The 17,385-nt window shown below is 49.8% G+C and overlaps 8 protein-coding genes across 8 annotated transcripts; 3 read left to right on the top strand and 5 right to left on the bottom strand.

Moving 5' to 3' along the window:
• Positions 1 to 52: 52 nt before the first annotated feature.
• On the top strand, positions 53 to 1,976 carry N7503_005832 (putative alpha/beta hydrolase; the record flags this gene model as incomplete). Its single annotated transcript, XM_057065379.1, has 2 exons — positions 53 to 388; positions 453 to 1,976. 2 exons carry the CDS (start codon positions 53 to 55, stop codon positions 1,974 to 1,976), a joined length of 1,860 nt encoding a protein of 619 aa, XP_056923122.1.
• Positions 1,977 to 2,281: 305 nt separating this feature from the next.
• N7503_005831 (uncharacterized protein) lies at positions 2,282 to 3,565 on the bottom strand (the record flags this gene model as incomplete). The annotated part of the gene is made up of 1 exon (XM_057065378.1): positions 2,282 to 3,565. The coding sequence occupies one exon, from the start codon at positions 3,563 to 3,565 to the stop codon at positions 2,282 to 2,284; it is 1,284 nt and encodes a 427-aa protein (XP_056923121.1).
• A 369-nt stretch (positions 3,566 to 3,934) lies between these two features.
• On the top strand, positions 3,935 to 5,083 carry N7503_005830 (TatD family hydrolase; the record flags this gene model as incomplete). Its single annotated transcript, XM_057065377.1, has 1 exon — positions 3,935 to 5,083. The coding sequence occupies one exon, from the start codon at positions 3,935 to 3,937 to the stop codon at positions 5,081 to 5,083; it is 1,149 nt and encodes a 382-aa protein (XP_056923120.1).
• Positions 5,084 to 5,551: 468 nt separating this feature from the next.
• Positions 5,552 to 7,983, bottom strand: N7503_005829 (Zn(II)2Cys6 transcription factor; the record flags this gene model as incomplete). Its single annotated transcript, XM_057065376.1, has 2 exons — positions 5,552 to 7,761; positions 7,917 to 7,983. 2 exons carry the CDS (start codon positions 7,981 to 7,983, stop codon positions 5,552 to 5,554), a joined length of 2,277 nt encoding a protein of 758 aa, XP_056923119.1.
• Positions 7,984 to 8,872: 889 nt separating this feature from the next.
• Positions 8,873 to 10,686, bottom strand: N7503_005828 (nuclear transcription factor Y subunit beta; the record flags this gene model as incomplete). Its single annotated transcript, XM_057065375.1, has 7 exons — positions 10,635 to 10,686; positions 10,443 to 10,560; positions 10,098 to 10,158; positions 9,753 to 9,980; positions 9,332 to 9,442; positions 9,147 to 9,274; positions 8,873 to 9,091 (listed from the first exon to the last, which is right to left on the bottom strand). The coding sequence occupies exons 4-7, from the start codon at positions 9,910 to 9,912 to the stop codon at positions 8,873 to 8,875; spliced, it is 618 nt and encodes a 205-aa protein (XP_056923118.1). The 5' UTR covers positions 9,913 to 9,980; positions 10,098 to 10,158; positions 10,443 to 10,560; positions 10,635 to 10,686.
• A 1,425-nt stretch (positions 10,687 to 12,111) lies between these two features.
• N7503_005827 (putative prefoldin subunit 2) lies at positions 12,112 to 12,775 on the bottom strand (the record flags this gene model as incomplete). The annotated part of the gene is made up of 4 exons (XM_057065374.1): positions 12,112 to 12,144; positions 12,249 to 12,441; positions 12,582 to 12,672; positions 12,736 to 12,775. 4 exons carry the CDS (start codon positions 12,773 to 12,775, stop codon positions 12,112 to 12,114), a joined length of 357 nt encoding a protein of 118 aa, XP_056923117.1.
• Positions 12,776 to 13,177: 402 nt separating this feature from the next.
• On the top strand, positions 13,178 to 16,078 carry N7503_005826 (putative mRNA splicing factor RNA helicase (Prp16); the record flags this gene model as incomplete). Its single annotated transcript, XM_057065373.1, has 3 exons — positions 13,178 to 14,033; positions 14,093 to 15,633; positions 15,697 to 16,078. 3 exons carry the CDS (start codon positions 13,178 to 13,180, stop codon positions 16,066 to 16,068), a joined length of 2,769 nt encoding a protein of 922 aa, XP_056923116.1. The 3' UTR covers positions 16,069 to 16,078.
• A 401-nt stretch (positions 16,079 to 16,479) lies between these two features.
• Positions 16,480 to 17,103, bottom strand: N7503_005825 (putative oligosaccharyl transferase subunit Dad1; the record flags this gene model as incomplete). Its single annotated transcript, XM_057065372.1, has 2 exons — positions 16,480 to 16,728; positions 16,861 to 17,103. 2 exons carry the CDS (start codon positions 17,101 to 17,103, stop codon positions 16,480 to 16,482), a joined length of 492 nt encoding a protein of 163 aa, XP_056923115.1.
• Between the last annotated feature and the right edge of the window lie 282 nt (positions 17,104 to 17,385).

Below are 17,385 nucleotides of genomic sequence, written 5' to 3'. Positions count from 1 at the left end.
CCGGGTTCCAGGGTTGCGCCTTTTTCTTCTTGTTTCTTCTCGCCTTCTGCCCATGCGCATCGTGGCTCAAATCATTCCAGTGACAGAGAACACCTGTCGGTCTGGTGCTCGAACAGTCAACTTCAGACGATTTCCCCTGTTATCGCAGAGGTTCTATACAACATACCCTGCACTTTTTGCCACGTCCTCGATAGGGCGGCGCAAGTCCTCCTCAATGGCGTCTGAATCACTCAACTCGTCGCAGACGGATGTCCGCGACCACAGTAGTCGTGGCTCATCCTCACAGAGCCACGAGCGCCTCCCACATGCTGCTGCGGCTGCTGCTGGGGGCAAAGTCGCCAGCCCAGCGTTCTTCCCGCTAGGATACAGAGAAGGTTTCAGTCAATGGGTATGTGGTCTACCAGAACAACCCCTTCTGAAGAGATTCACTAAAGTGCCTTTCAATTTTCTAGTGGGCTCGTTTACCTGCGGCGGCAGCTGAACACAAGGTCCTGTCCTACCTCCCTTATCTACATCGCCAACCCCCCACCCACCTCCAGACTGGTAACACATCAGACTTCCCAAATGGAAGCACCTCGCCCAGCCTGCAATCTGCAGACCACAACCAGCAAGGCGAAATTTCCACCCAATCCCAAGATGACCCCTATGGGCCCCGCCGGTGGAGCTCTAGCATGGTGGAGCTCAGCGGGAAAGATCGGGCTCTCAACGAATTCTCGGTGGAGAGGGTTGGGGAAGAGGCTGACCAGCACCTGGTTATGCTGCATGGATATGGTGCCGGTCTTGGTTTTTTCTACAAGAACTTTGAGCCACTGAGCCGATTGAAGGGATGGCAGCTCCATGCGCTGGACATGCTAGGCATGGGTCGAAGCACGCGTCCACCGTTCAAAATTAAAGCCAAGGAGCGTGAAGAAGCCATTCGGGAAGCCGAAGCGTGGTTTGTCGATGCGCTGGAAGAGTGGCGCATCAAGCGCAAAATAGATCGATTCACCTTGCTCGGCCATAGCTTGGGTGGTTACATGGCTGTCGCATACGCCCTCAAGTACCCGGGTCACCTCAACAAGCTCATCCTCGCATCCCCTGTCGGCATTCCCGAGGACCCATACGCTGTCACTGCAGAAGTAGCCGAGCCGTCAGAGTCTACGCTCCCGAACGAGCTGACCCAGGACCAACGGGATATCACTGCGACGCCAGGCTCCGCACCAAAGACCAGCGATGGCAGTTTTATCACAGGTCGGAACCCTGAAGCGCCCGCGAATCAACCACCTCGTCGGGTCCTTCCCAAGTGGTTCGCGTACCTGTGGGAGGCCAACATCTCCCCCTTCAGCATTGTGCGCTGGACAGGTCCTTTCGGACCACGAATCGTGTCTGGCTGGACTTCCCGCCGCTTCTCACACCTCCCCGCTGAGGAGTCCAAGGCGCTGCACGACTATTCCTACTCTATCTTCAGTCTTCGGGGAAGTGGCGAGTATGCGCTAGCATACATTCTCGCACCAGGCGCATTTGCACGCAGCCCTCTTATTCGCCGTATCCAGGGCGTTGGTCGACAAATGATCAACTCCGGTAACTCCCTTCCCACTTCCACGACCACTGAATCCTCTTCATGCTCCATTTTCTCCAAAGGTGGAGCTAAAACACCTGCCCCGGCTGATGCGTCGACCACTATTCCCACCCCTGCTTCAACGGAGACACCCACTCCCCGACGCGAGAACGGACTGCCCGTTGTCTTAATGTACGGTGATCATGACTGGATGGATGTATCCGGTGGTCACGCGGCTGCAGCTCGCCTGGAAGAAGAGAAGCGTCGTGTCTTGGCTGATGCCACGCCAGAAGAGCGACGAGACGATCAAGGCTCTGCCAAGGTTGTTGTTATCAGTAAAGCTGGACACCATCTGTACTTGGACGGATGGGAAGAGTTTAATAAAGTGGTTTTGTCGGAGATGGAGGATGTTAATAAGCGCGAGAGGGCATCTTCATGAGCCTAAAATTTCCAGCATTGACCACGCGACACGTCTGCTGCCGTGAAACGCCGGTTAAGCATGCCGGATGAATATTAAGATTTGGAGCGCGGGCTGGGGTTTCAGAATCACAGCTTGGAGTTTATAATTTGGCGGGGGTATTTTGGCTCATTTATAGTTGCTTCTTTCCATGTTGTTTGTACATCTTCTCTCTAGACATAGACCTCAACGGATCTCTTTTATATACAATCTTGCCCAGGATCTCATCGTGTACTTTGAATTTCCACTTCAACAAAAAAAGACTACTCCATCGAAGTGTAACACTATCACGACAGACGTTCACCAATAGAAACCCGTCTCGCATGAGGACCTGAGAGACTCCGTCGCCGATGTCTCACGCTAGTAGGATAATGCGCAATAAAGCGAGTCAACTGCGATGACGAATTGTAGTCCTCTGCACCAGGCGTCGTATGCCCACTAGAACTAGGACTGACCACTGTAGAGAAAGATGGTACTGGCATTCCACCAGGTCGTGAAAGGGCAAAGTAACCCCCAGCACCATGACTACTGCCTGCCAAAATGTGCCCTGTGGTGTGTGGCGCAGTACTAGCCGGGAGCGAGCGCATCGAAGATCGAGCTTGTGTAGGTGAATACGATTGTGGAGTCATGAAAGGAGCACGTCGCATCGATGAAGGCGAAACCGGACGACTCGATCGATCCGGTCTTGTGGATAAAGACAGGGCAAGACCACTTCGCGTACGGAAATTAGATTCTGTCAGAGCAGAAGTGGTATGAGAACGATGATGATGCCTACGCCCGTTTGGATGTTGTGCATGGTCATCGTAGAGGTCGGAAGAAAACACAGGAGTAAGGGCATTGGAGTCATTCAAAGAATCGCCATATACAGGGCTCGTCAAATTCGAAGGAGCCGTCGAGCCTGATCCAAATGTCACGACTCGAGATGGCAGTTCCAGGCGATAATTTAAGGATAGCCAGGCCCGCTCATCAGCATCGACACCATCGCTCATACTGACCTCGCCAGCGAGGCTATGTGTTGACGAAGATGACGAGCTCAGAGGCTTTTCTTGTCCCGAATGAGTACTGCGTGGTTTCGAGGCTCGAGATGAAACGTCCGTATATGAGCGCCAACCACCCACTCCTTCGAAATCCCGTCTCTTGTCGCCGCTTACGGGGAGACCGTTGAAATTCGTAGGTAGTGGCGCAGTAGGTAGATCATGGGCTTTGATCATACTTCGAGCATAGTTTTTCTTGCTCTTGCGCTTGAAATACTCTTCGTGGAATCCATTAAGGGTGTCATTGGCTCGGTGAGGCTGTACCAATCCATGTGCCGAGTTCCTTCGAGAATTGCCAGCTGCTGGCGTTGGTGACTCAGAGGGGGCAAAGGTCAAGAAAGAAGATGTGTTGGTGGAGGTTGGAAGTGTAAAGAAGTTGATGATCAGTGCATAGCCTACCTCAAGGTAGACCACAGATACTCGCAGGAGAAGGGTGAATAAGGCGGCGGAGAGGGTCAGCCATGCCGATAAGACGAGAGGGATCGATATGATACATAGAACCGGTAATGCCAAAAGCGATGAGATGGGACCGGACATGTTAGTGACTCCTCTGGCAGGAAAATAAGGGGGCAGAAGGAGCGAATCACTGGGGGGGTTGCGGTGGCCTTTATACTTTAGTCGAAACTATACGCCCATGCATAAATGCATAATACTGACTTGTATATGTTCGCGGGGCCGTATGTACACTGGCTACATGTCTAGGCACAAATCCACAGTAGTTACCCGGGTAAGCACATGTTAATAGTACATTCTGGGGGTGTTAGCTACATAATGAGGCGGAAACACTTCTCGATGTATTTTGGACGAAAATGCGGAGAAATGGCATGTGATATCCCCCACTTACGTCATCCCGACCTAGTTTCAGAATTCGATATACTAAATCCTCTCTTTCTCCTACATTGCACCATGTCAACCGACCATGATTTCCCCTGGGATATCGGCATCTACGATGCCCATTGTCACCCCACAGACACAATGGCCTCCATCGCCAGCATCCCCAACATGAAGGCCCGCTCACTGACCGTCATGGCCACACGAGGAGAAGACCAAAACCTAGTACAACAAATCACACAATCTATAAATTCTCAAGAATCATCCGAGGCATTAGACCGGATAGTTCCCTGCTTTGGATGGCATCCATGGTTCTCGCACCAGATCTTAGACGACACCCCTCAATCGTCCAATATAAATTCGCAAGACATATCTACAGAACAGAAAGAAGCACATTATACAGCAGTCTTGACACCGTCTCCAGCCGAAGATCCAGACTTCTTGAAGTTTTTACCAACTCCAAAGCCCCTCTCCAAGCTTATCGCCGAGACAAGGGAGAGACTGAAATCATCTCCCTATGCCCTCGTCGGAGAGATAGGTCTGGATAAATCATTCCGACTCCCCAGTGCCTGGACAACACAGGAACTAGACAATCGCGATGACCAGATCACACCTGGATCTCGGGAGAACCGACGACTCTCCCCATATAAAGTGAAAACGGAGCATCAGAAAGCAGTGCTTGGAGCCCAGCTCCGGCTTGCGGGGGAGATGCAGCGGGCGGTCTCGGTGCACAGTGTACAAGCACACGGGGCCGTGTTCGATACATTAAAGGGATTATGGGCTGGACATGAAAAGGTTGTCATGTCGCGACGGGATAGAGAGAAGCGTAAGGATGCGGAGGGGGCACTTTCAGAAGATGAGGATGCTGGAGATGAACATACATCCTCGCCGCTGCCGTTTCCTCCGCGCATTTGTATGCATTCTTACTCTGGGCCTGTAGAGCCTCTTCGGCAGTTCTTGAACAAGACGAATCCGTCTGATGTTTACTTCTCTTTCTCATGCTTGATTAACTTCTCCGGGGCAGGGGCTGGGAAGGTTATTGATGTGGTCAAGATGTTACCGGAGGACCGTATTTTGATTGAGAGTGATCTTCACACTGCGGGGCCGCAAATGGATGATCTACTGGAGCAGGTGGCTCGTCAAATTTGCGAAGTGCGTGGCTGGGAGTTACGGAAGGGTGTTCAGCAACTTGCGGATAATTGGAAGCGGTTTGTGTTTGGTTGAGGTATAATGCTGTCCTATCTCATTTTTCATTTCGATGAGTTATATTATTATGTACATTGCATAGATTCATCCGGAAGAGTGAAATCATCCTGAGATGTATCATGCCTATATACCAGCAGATCAAATCCTTAAAAAGCTTTCAGAATGGCAACGAATGTCAGCCGTGTAAAGGTCTTCCAATTAAGTAACAGTTGTGTATAAATCTATCGAAAAGAAGCTGTACGTAATCGTATACGACATGATATCGTGATCAAGCTTTTGTAAATCTTGCGGTCATCCGTGCCTTGCGTATCTCATCTCGTCGTCAGGTCACGGGTTTGTGGTGGTAGGAGAGAAATGTGGGAGGAGGTAGAAGGTGGTGAGAGGGATTGTTTGCAGCCCAACCGGCAGTTCGTGAAGGGAGAGCAGGGTGAGTTTGGTGCTCGAGAATCTTCTTAAATCGTTCACACTATTGTAGAGAGCAACAGGCTAGCCAGGAAGCCAACTGCCATCTTGTATGAGATCCGCCATTGGTGTATCCTGCCAGTAAATCTGCCGCCATTCGTCTTCCAATTCGAGGAGTCCCTCGCCAGCCATGGGGACTGCAAGTTCGGAATCGGTGAAAGAGAACAATTGTCTCCAGTCTGGATAATCACGAGTTTGATCCATTTGGTCTACCTGCATGTTGGCAGAGTAGGGGTCATTTCTGTCCATAGGACCAACATTGAGTCGAAGAGGAGCGGTGATCCAATTGTCGAACTGCGGAGCGGGCTGCGGTGACAATGTGCCTTGCATTGGGGTGTGCGAGGATTCTGGAGTCGGTACACCAAAGGAGAGGGGGCGTGGAGTATGCACAGCTTGCATGGCTGCGGCGGCCTCGGATACCGTGATGGGCATCTTATTGACAGGTGGAACAGCGTTATATGATTTGGATCGGTCAGTGGTTGCCAGGCGCAAGTCCTCTTGAAGACGTTTGGAGTCTTCAAAGAGTCGCAAAATGGTGCCTGCGTGAACCCAGTACTGGGCCAATTCCCGCAACGAATAAGATGCGGAATCGAAACGACGCAATGCATTGATGGCAAGAACCGGATTAGAGAATCGAAGTTCCACACGGACTTGAATCATGGCCGTGAACAGGGTATGGACACCAGTGTACCATAAGAACTTCAAGCGGTCATTCATTCGGAGCTCCTCGAAGATGGAAGCAATGACTCCAGCAGCTGCGCTACAAATTTCTGCGTCGTGAGGGCCATAGTCATCGGAATATGCCGATGCTCTTGGATGTGGCCGATGAAGTAAAATGAGGAAATTGTTATAGGTGAGGTGCAACATAGCTGACCAAGGATCCATATCGGACGCTCGGAGACGCAGGTTATCAGGCAGCTTCAACGACCAATTCGCCAAAGATTCATCGGCCTCTTGCAAAACGGCCTTTCGTCGCTCATCGCTAGCCCGGAGGCCAAAGCGATCCCGGATAAGATAAGAAATCATAGTGCACAGTGCTGTAAAGTGAATGACAAATTCAGCTTGTACACGAGGGCCACAGTTTTCAAAGTCAGCAGGTGTCAGAGGTGACACATCAGAGTCGTCCAGGTTTATAGCCTGCGGTCTACCATATGAAAGAGAGACCATCACATCGAACTGAACCAGGATGAACCATACTCTTCTCCACATTCGCCTGTCTCGGGTGACAAACCGGCTTGAGACCGGGTTGCGATGCATTCCTAGACCTGTGGCGATCCGGGCAGCTACACCAACCCAGAAGTGGGCATCTGCAGCGACGTCATCGTCGGCACTATCAGAATGCCAAGTCAACAGCAGCGCTGTTTGGACCAAAATATCTCGGTTTCGTTCAATACGATTGTCGAATAGGTATTTAGTCCGGCGAAAGAAGATCTCTTTCAATGCATCGCGCTCTGCCTTACCGCGAGTGACATGGGCTCCTACTAACAAAATAGCTTGCAGCAACAAGATTGGAGGAGGATCTGCAGGATCTCGATTGCGATACTGTGTCATGAACAAATCCTCGTCGACGATTGGGTACCCCGGATTGACGTAGGTGAAATATGACTGCACCAACTCATCCGCCAGAGCTGGTTCGGGGAGAGTCAGCGCATCCATGAGGAGCTGGTCATGCCCAGTCTTCATCTGGCGCCGAGGAATTTCATTGCTCGCAAAATGGTATACATCGTCGTCCTGATCCCGCTGTTGGCGAATCAAGAATGACATATTGGAATGTTCATGGCCGACATAGAAAGCGCGAACACCTCGCTGAATTTCTCTTCGACCGGATTCTTCTTCATCAATTAGTTTCACAAGATGTTGCTCCATCTCCGTGTGCGCCTCCTGGGCGTGTGACAGATCCGGGCCTTGATGAAATGGTTCTGCGGCATTGGATAGGAAGGTTTGCTGCGGGGAATTGCCTGCAAGCGCAGAGCCAACCCCAAATGCAGTTGGAAAGCTTGGCGGCAGCGGTGTGCCGGCTGAAGTTATAGGATTGGCGGCATGATCAGACGTCGGCAGAGGCCGAGATCGGATCGGAACGGGATCGAGAATTGAACGCACTGCGAGACGTTTTTTTTTCTCGTGGATGCGGCAGTCGGTCTTGCCAGAGGTGCGACAGTTTGTACAGGGGGTTCCGACAACTCGAGCATCACAACGGACTTTGCGCCGGTGACAGTGAACACACGCTGCCGAGCCTAAAGTATTTTGAGTCATCGTTAGTAAATTAATGATCTACTTCATTATCCGAGGTCCAATTTCGAAGCAAAAAGCATTCCAAAGTCGTGGTAGACAAAATAGAGTATATTGTGCGTTCTTCTGCAAAGAGATCAAGGGGTCACGAGATCCTTACCTTGTTTGCGCTTGCTCACCCCATCACCGCTCCCGGGTGAAGAGGCGTTATCGTTGACGGAGGACATGGTAGAAGGACCATCGGCATCATCCTAGGTGCAGGTCGGCCACAACTCCGCATTCTTCTCTAGAGAAAAAAGCCCACGTCGACGATTTTCAGGGCATCATGAGGCGAAAAGTCGATTGCCGAGGGTAAGGGAACAATCTATGCGACAGAGAGAGCGAAAAAGTTCGGGAAAGCGAGGACTGCGGGATCGGGTCCGGTGGAGCTCACGTGGATGCGGAGAACTTTGTGTGGGCAGCGGATTATGTAACAAATAGAAAAAAGTTGGAGAAACCCTAGACGAAATAAAGAAGCTTCAAAAAGCAGACAAATACCATGGCGCAAGTATAAGGTATAAAGGGGTGCTTCAAGGAAACATAGTGTATCAAACATCTACAGTAGCGTGGGATTGGGCCCATATGCAAGCAAATGGCCAATCAAGGCACGCAGGGCTTATCGGGGATTTGGCGAGAAGTATAACCGCAGGGTTTGTTCGGCCCCAAGAGACTTGGAAGAAGACATCATAAGTACAAGGTTGCCCAGTTCATATCTCAACTTAAATTATGCCAACATAACTCCAGAAAAAATATGTCGCGAAAAGTCCTCAATGGGAGGATCCTCCATGTCGCCATGGTAAAACAGAACAGGAAATAAATAATGTCAAAACAATCAAACCCATACGAGGAATCCGATCCAGAGCCCCTTCTCCCATGCACAATGTATTCAATTCAATCACATGCGAAGCTTGAGGGGGTATCCCTACAAGTTCTTTATAAAGTAATCCCAAGTAAAGAGACCAGTTGCAGAGTACCAATAGACCCTGGAAAATAATTCAAGGACGCCTGCACACCCCTAACACTGTCGTTTGTTGGATCCATAAGGATAACATGGATCGAAGGCATTCAAATATGCTGTTAGTACGTGTCGCCGCCCGCTCCATTGTGAGACTGGCCCACCATGGGAGGGTACCCATAAGCAGCAGCATCCTCTGATGGGTCCAATCCAGGGTTCAAGATATTGTTACCACCCTCTGCGGCTTCGGGAAACCCGGCTGGACGACCCTGGGCGGCACCGCCAGCACCATAGCCGCTGCTAGTTGGTCGGCCCTGGTTCTCACCACGTGCGGACTGAGTCTAGGATATAGATTAGTAACTGCACATTAGACTGCTACTATACAACATGACTTACCTCGCGGTACTTGGAAAGATAAATCTTCAGGGCCTCGGCGTAGTTCTCAAAACCGAGAGAAGTCATGGCAAACAAGATATCCTCGCCGTTGACGGTCTTACGCTTCTCCTGCTGGCATTTCTCAGATGCTGTTTAAATGGTCAGTGGTTGGTCAGAATAAGTAAGCATGGCATATCGACACCCACCTTCACTGGTGATGAACGAGATGAACTCGCTCACGCACTCCTGCATACATTCCTTGGCTTCCTTTGCAATCTTTGCATTTTCGGGTAACGCCAATTTCATGATACGGGCAACTAGAGAGATATGATGTCAGAATCAATCGTCCTCGGCTTGAAGTTGATATCAAGTCTGCATAAATAGAGACTGCGACAAGCTGGGACCAAAAGACATAGATAACCATAGTGAGTGGTAAAGTCCCGTGCAATATGTATAAGGATCATAATCCAAACAAGAACAAAGGCCCAGACGTAAAGATAAGTTGGCTGGGTTTGAGAAGGAGTAGAGGGAAAGGCGGGGAGACCACAAGTAACCGGCAGCATTGGCCAGCAGTAAGGTACGCGCAAATCAGAACAATAGAAAAGGCTGCACGCAGACGCAACTAACCATTTGCAATCGGAAGCCACCGATCTTGCTCTTTCACTTCGAACTCGCCTTGTCCCTGCATTGAAGGATCGTGCTGGTCTTTGTCCATTTGGTCCTGCTCTTCACCCGATTGAACCTCGGGGTCAACTTCCGGCTCCTTGGATGGCGAGGCCGACGACATGATTATGAGTGGTTTGGAAAATGTGTGGGTCCTAGGTTTGGGCGACAAAGACTGGGGGGTGTTTCGCTCTGCTGGCAAAACCACGTCAGATCTGAGTGCCTGGGGCGCGACTGATTCCGATGCGGACAGCCCAACAAGAATCGCAAGATCGGAAGTAGTGGAGTGGGTATTGGCCGGGTACGAACCGCTTCACAGCAAAGAGCGTCAGCCAAGTGGGGGGATTTGGCAATAATGCGCGTTGGCTTTCTATACTGACGACGCGCGCAATGACACCCGATTAGCCTCGAGTGCCGAAAAGGGAATGGATTAGGAGACGAAAAAGGTTCGAGCCCTCAAGCACAACGCGATCGCGTTGGACTGGTCAATGCAGTACAAATAACAATTATGCGCGCTTCGCGAAAGCCAGCTGGGTTGTGACGCGGGATGCAACACGGGAAGCGTCGATAGTGGGTCGAGATTGGGGGGAAAGCCCAACTGTCTGACGGTCGCACGTTGCGCAAGGGGGCTAAAACGGGGGGAAAGGGAGCTACCTTTTTCGGGTAAAGAGAAGATCCAAAGAACTGGATTTCTAGTCTGATTTGTTCCGATTCGTCTGGGGTTTTGGTTTTAAGGTCAGAGCGCGCGAATGGTGTGGAAGAGGGTCCCCGTCCAGCCTGAGGTCAATTGGCGAACCAGAACTCCCTGATCGAAGGACGCCTTCGGGTTGGCTACTCTGTACTTACAATGTATATTCAAGCTTTGGTTCAGATCATCGACCACCAAAGTCACTGCGAGTTCCTGGATATAGCCAAATCCTCACTGTGATATATTGATAAGTTGACAAATGCTTCCAGAGGTGAGTGAAGGTAGAAAGAGGAGAAGAGCTTCCAAGAGCTCCCGGTCGCAGTCTCATCCGACCGCGGGAGGTCGGTATTTACCGTTATTTACATGTTTATATCACCGATCCGCCAGAGTAGGGATAGATTCCTGTAATTTATTGTAATTGTCATACGTTCCCTTTCATTTAGAACATCGAAAACAGTAGAAAATACTACCTGAGGTATAGATGGATTCGAGACGGGTTCTGGCAACTCCCATTCTACTGTTTAAATTTTGTCATACTATGACCTGGCATGACGGCATGATTGACTCGCTTGCATAGGTTACGTTTCTTCAGGCCCAACGCGAAGACCTGAATATTGAAGTCACTTTCAGGCACTCAGGCTTGCATTGGCCCTGCAGAAGTAATATGATCTGAAACTCTACGTATAAACCTCAATCGTATCTGGGGCTAGAACATTATGAATGATACAAAACCTTGAAGGTCGCTGATGCCAGAAAAAACACAAGGATCCATGCATACACAGTGCATATGCGTTGAGGGTTTTCGGTCATACTCGATGGCTTTGCTTTTCCCCTTTGCTCACCCATTGCCTACCGATTATAATTGCCATGTCTCACTCGATACTCAGGTCTTGCATCGTCGGGCTACAGTCGCAAGTTGCTTGAACATCAGCGTCAGAGCTTTAGAGGTTTCAATATGCCTGCTCATTAGATTAGAAGCCGTCAGTATTGTTTCCTCACTTTTTACTAAATTGTAACCCTAGGTTTATACTATCAGGCACATTTCTTGGTACTAAACAAGTTGCAACACCGAGAATGATAATGAATGTATCTCCCCCACACTGAGAGTTATAAGGCCTCTTCTGCATTGCTTGGGTACTGAGTCTCTGATAGATGATAGATACAATAGGAAGATGTAAGTAGCTCTGACTCTTGCATAGTGTGATGGAACGTACAGGACTTCATGTCTACATCCATGTAGAAATCCCTAATTTGTTGCGAAGCATATCCAGTATCACCGGTTCGACTAAATCTGGCGTCTTGTTTGAGGCCTGATTACACTTCATGATTCGGGGAATACAATCGAAGCCCCCTCGTCGCTATTCATGTGGAGCGTTACAGCGTAGGAAGATGCCGTTCCAGCCCTCGGTCCACGTAAACCAGCCTAAGCTCGAATCAAGGAATATCGTAATTGATGATGTAGAAATTTTGTCACGTTTTAATTTTCATTCCGTCATGATCAGATGAAACCATGCTAGATTCTAATTTTGTGTCATTCCCATTAACGCCAGTATCTCTTGCTCCCACACAGATTAGTGGGTGGTTGGTCCAGCCTAGAGAAAGCCGGCAATCAAATCATACATAAGCAGGCTCTATTTAAGGCTGCACAACCTGGATATTGTTCTTCTTCTGTAGATTGAAACAAGAGAAGGTCAGTACCATGCACAGATTTGGGCCTTCGGACCATGAGAGCCACACTGCAACGCGGGCGATAGAAAATCGAATAGACTCACCTTCCAGCTGTCCAACTCAGTTTGCTTGGACTTATATTGCTTCAGCATATCCTCCAGAACCTGTTGCAGTCCGTCCGAGTTGGTCTGTAGCGTCGGGAGAACCTCTTCAACTGTGCGCTCGACTAGCACTCCGTTCACCATGCGAAAGCATTTCCGTTCCTGGGGAAGAGGTTTCAAGGTGTCGATGACAAGTCTATGACCAGAAAGTATTGAGATTAGCATAATTTTATCACACTCTATGCTGACTCTGAGGCGGACCACGGTCCCTTGTCGCACAGCGAGATTCCAGCCTCGGAGAATTGAACATAAAACACATATCACATGGAAGCTTACTTGTGCTCTTCGGCCTCCTGCTCAATGTCGCCAATCTTCTGTGCTAATTGTTGGAGGGTGTTCTTGAAATTGGTGTACTGGGCCTGCAACTCTGGGGCGGCGGAAAAGGATCAGTACGCGGTTGGAGCAGGGTGATCATCAGAGAATGTCTTACCCTGTTGCTTCTTCGGGTCAATCTGCTGTTGGCTCGACATGGCGGCGGTGCGGGAGTTTCAAGCAATGCAGCGTAGGGAGCTCAAAAGTTGAGATGACGATGCGGGGCCGCTCTGTGATGTTTGGTGGGCTAGACTAAGATAAAGTAACTACTCTCTCAATACTCAACAAAAACAACATCAATGCCATAATTGAGCCATATATATCCTCTTTATTCATATTGTGACATTTATTTCGTCTAAGATATTGAATTTCGCCAACATAATACCAAGATATTACGCGACTTGGAACTGCAGACCAGGTCACGTGGTTGATAACGGTTTGCCCTGTTTGTCTGACATTCCAACCCCGAGATTCATCACGATTGAATTCATTCCTTCGCGACATCCTCTCAGTTTACCTTTAAGCTGTTTTGACCCGGCAATCGGGCACCTCACCTTGAAATGGCTCGCGATGACATGGGTCCGCCGGCCAAAAGGCAAAAAAACGACTCACACCTCCCACACCAGATACGCGATGCCAGGCGCAAGGAAAATGACGACTGGGAGACAAACCGCATGCTCACGTCGGGTATCGCGCAGAGACGGAACATGGAGAGTGACTTTATGCCCGATGATGAAGAGGCAACCCGAGTTCACCTGCTAGTTCACGACCTTCGACCCCCATTCCTCGATGGCCGTACTATTTTCACCCAGCAGCTGGAACCGATTTCCGCTATTCGAGACCCGCAGAGCGACATGGCAGTGTTTAGTCGGAAGGGAAGTAAGGTTGTTCGGGAACGCCGGCAGCAGCGCGAGCGACAAAAGCAGGCCCAGGAAGCTACGAACATGGCCGGTACTGCTTTGGGAAACTTGATGGGCGTCAAGGAGGACGAGGGTGATAGTGCTGTTGCCATGCCTGTGGAGGATGTTTACAAGGGTGGAGGAAATAAATTCGCCAAGCATTTGAAGAAAGAGGAGGGAGGTGCTAGCTCGTTCAGTAAGAGCAAGACTCTGCGCGAGCAACGAGAGTACCTCCCCGCATTTGCAGTGCGCGAGGATCTCTTGCGAGTGATTCGGGATAATCAGGTTGTGATTGTGGTGGGCGAAACTGGATCTGGAAAAACCACACAGTTAACACAGTTTCTTCACGAGGACGGCTACTCAAAGTTTGGCATGATTGGATGCACCCAGCCTCGTCGTGTGGCGGCTATGAGTGTCGCTAAGCGTGTCAGCGAGGAAATGGAGGTAGATCTTGGTGGACTCGTTGGATATGCCATTCGTTTTGAGGATTGCACCAGTGATCAAACACAGATTAAATGTGAGTATCCTTGGATCATAAATATCTTTTTGAAGCACACTTCTGACATCATTGAATAGATATGACGGACGGTGTGCTCCTGCGAGAGTCTCTAACTCAGACGGACCTTGATAAATACTCGTGTATTATCATGGACGAGGCGCACGAGCGTGCTTTGAATACCGATGTCTTGATGGGACTTTTGAAAAAGGTTCTGGTCCGGCGCAGAGATCTCAAGCTGATTGTCACATCTGCCACCATGAATTCAGAGCGATTCTCGCGGTTCTACGGTGGAGCGCCCGAGTTTATTATCCCTGGACGAACTTTCCCAGTTGACACCCACTTCTCACGCACGCCCTGCGAGGATTATGTGGATAGCGCAGTCAAGCAGGTCTTGGCCATCCACGTCTCCCAGGGGCAAGGTGATATTCTGGTTTTTATGACTGGTCAAGAGGACATTGAAGCAACATGTGAGCTGGTTGCGGAGCGATTGAAGTTACTGAACGATCCCGCGCCGCTCAGTATTCTGCCTATCTACAGTCAGATGCCAGCAGAGCAACAGGCAAGAATTTTTGAAAAAGCGGAGGCTGGAGTTCGCAAGGTAATTGTGGCCACAAACATCGCGGAGACTAGTTTAACTGTTGATGGTATTATGTTTGTGGTGGACTCGGGGTACTCAAAGCTCAAAGTGTACAACCCACGTATGGGAATGGACACCCTGCAGATAACACCAATCTCTCAAGCCAATGCAAACCAGCGATCTGGACGAGCTGGGCGAACAGGCCCTGGAAAAGCGTACCGCCTGTACACCGAAACCGCGTACAAGAACGAGCTGTACATTGCAACGATCCCCGAAATTCAACGCACAAGTCTTTCCAACACTGTCCTGTTGTTGAAATCCTTAGGAGTCAAGGATCTTCTAGATTTCAACTTTATGGACCCTCCGCCACAAGAAACCATCTCTACTTCCCTTTTCGAACTATGGTCACTCGGGGCTCTGGACAACTTGGGCGAGCTGACCCATCTAGGTCGTCGCATGACACCATTCCCTATGGATCCCCCTCTTGCCAAGCTTCTCATCATGTCCTCGGAAGAGTATGGCTGTAGTGAGGAGATGCTGACCATTGTCTCCATGCTTTCAGTCCCAAATGTCTTCTATCGTCCGAAGGAACGACAGGAGGAGTCCGACTCTGCCCGTGAGAAATTCTTCGTTCCAGAATCAGATCATCTGACTTTACTTCACGTCTACACACAGTGGAAGTCGAATGGCTTCTCTGATGGATGGTGTGTCAGACACTTTCTCCATGGGAAAACACTCCGACGCGCAAAGGAAGTCCGCGACCAATTGTTCGATATCATGAATCAGCAAAAGATGACTCTTGTCAGCTGTGGTACAGATTGGGATGTCATCCGAAAATGTATTTGCTCGGGCTTCTACCACCAAGCTGCGCGCGTGAAGGGTATCGGCGAGTTCATCAACCTCCGAACAAGCGTGACCATGGCATTGCACCCGACGAGCGCTCTGTATGGTCTTGGTTATGTCCCAGAATACGTCGTCTACCACGAGTTGATCTTGACCGCCAAGGAGTACATGTCCACAGTGACAGCTGTAGATCCGCATGTAAGTTTTATCTGCGCCCTTCCTGCTTGATTTTTGTGCACCGTTTGACTAACTTGAACTTAGTGGCTCGCTGAACTCGGTGGCGTCTTCTACTCTGTCAAAGAAAAGGGTTACTCTCAACGTGACCGACGTGTCACTGAACTAGAATTTAACAAGCGGATGGAAATCGAAGAACAGATGGCCAAGGATCGTGAGCGCGCCGCTGCTCAAAAGAAGCGTGAGGAGGAACGCAATGATCCTACCCGACGCAGGGGGGAGATCGAAGTCGGTGGAAAAACCGCCGTGCGACGTCCGGTCGTCAAGAAACCTGGAAAGGTCGGAGGTCTCGTTTCCTCTTCCTCGGCATCGTCTCGGCCTGGCGCCAATGGTGGTGGTTCTGGGGGCAGTGTTGTGAAAAAGCCTCAAATTCCCAGAAGACCGGGTCGGACGTTCTAATATCCTACTGCACATTAGCATTGACAACCTGAGCATTGTATAATACCAAAAGCATCTTAAAGCTCTGCGGACACCCGCATTCAAATCAACCTTACAAGATACCCAAGATGCTATCCAGGCATCTAGAACCTACCTAAATAACTGCATTCTACGTATGAAGTATACACTACGAATGCTCAAGATCTTAACATGACCCGCTGCATTGATATTTTATACAAAGAAACGTGCAATTCAACCAAACATCATATCAACCTCATGACAAAATGATAATATCTTCTTCAAAGAAACTCAAAAGGAGCCCTCCAAGAAGACAAACATCTGACCCGGTCCCTAGTTTTATCCAGCCAGCCAATCTCCATCAAGGAGCGGACAGCCTAACGCACCCTCCGAAATGACCAACCAATTGTTCGCTCAGTTGATGAAGTTAATGCAGAAGAAGTGTAGAATGAGAGATCCAAAGATATAATCCGCAAAGGCGCGCTCATGCGAGATACCACTGTTTTCCTCGGTATCTTCATCGGCGAAACGAGCATTCTTCCCCTTCGAACTGGGCTTGGAGGGTGATCCCGAGCCAGAGTCACTGGTTTGCATGCGGAGGGAGGCTGTGAGGACGAATTGGCCGACTGCGGCGCTGAAACCACTCAGGAAGGCGTTGAAGGGCTAGGTATAGTTAGTATAGAATCTAGATAGCATATTGTCTTGGTGTTGATAGTGTAGGGGGGAAGAGAGATTTGAATTGTGTATGGGCTTGAGGTGGACGGTTTGAATGTGTTGTGTATAGGGGCGACCTACATAATTTCCTGCCAAAACACAGTATACGAACTGGAGTCCGCCGACGAGAACTAGGAAGGCCATGAAGGCGTCCAGGAGCAATGTGCGCTGTGCGGTGTTGGCGAGGTACTGCTGCCAGACATGGCTGGTGATATCGAGGACGGAGGAATTGGTTTTCAAGGTCGCAGGGCCAGAGGAGAGAGTTGAGGTTGTAGAGGGTGCCGGTGCGGAGGCCGTTGAGGCCGCGTGTCGTTTGGCAGGCATGGTGGTGGAATTGAAGGGTTGTTGAGGTGAAATGTTGATTTTGATTGTTCAACAGACCCTGGTTTAGAGGCACAAAGTGCAGCTTTGTTTCTGGGAAAATTGAGGTTCCTGGGAGAAACAATGGCGTGGGGGATGGAAGATCAACCGGATATCAATGATGCCAGCTTGGAGCTTCGTTATCGAGGGTCACGTGGTTGATAGGCCCACCAGTATACAGACATTTCAGCAGTCTACTTTGAAAAGTGCATTGAGAATGATTTACGATGACGTCTGATTCGATTT

The sequence above is a fragment of the Penicillium pulvis genome (genome assembly GCF_028828015.1).
Source record: "Penicillium pulvis strain IBT 33274 chromosome Unknown contig_23_segment0_segment0, whole genome shotgun sequence".
Lineage (NCBI taxonomy): Eukaryota > Fungi > Ascomycota > Eurotiomycetes > Eurotiales > Aspergillaceae > Penicillium > Penicillium pulvis.
Note: the sequence above shows the minus strand (reverse complement) of the source record. Positions and strands in the feature narration are given on the sequence as shown.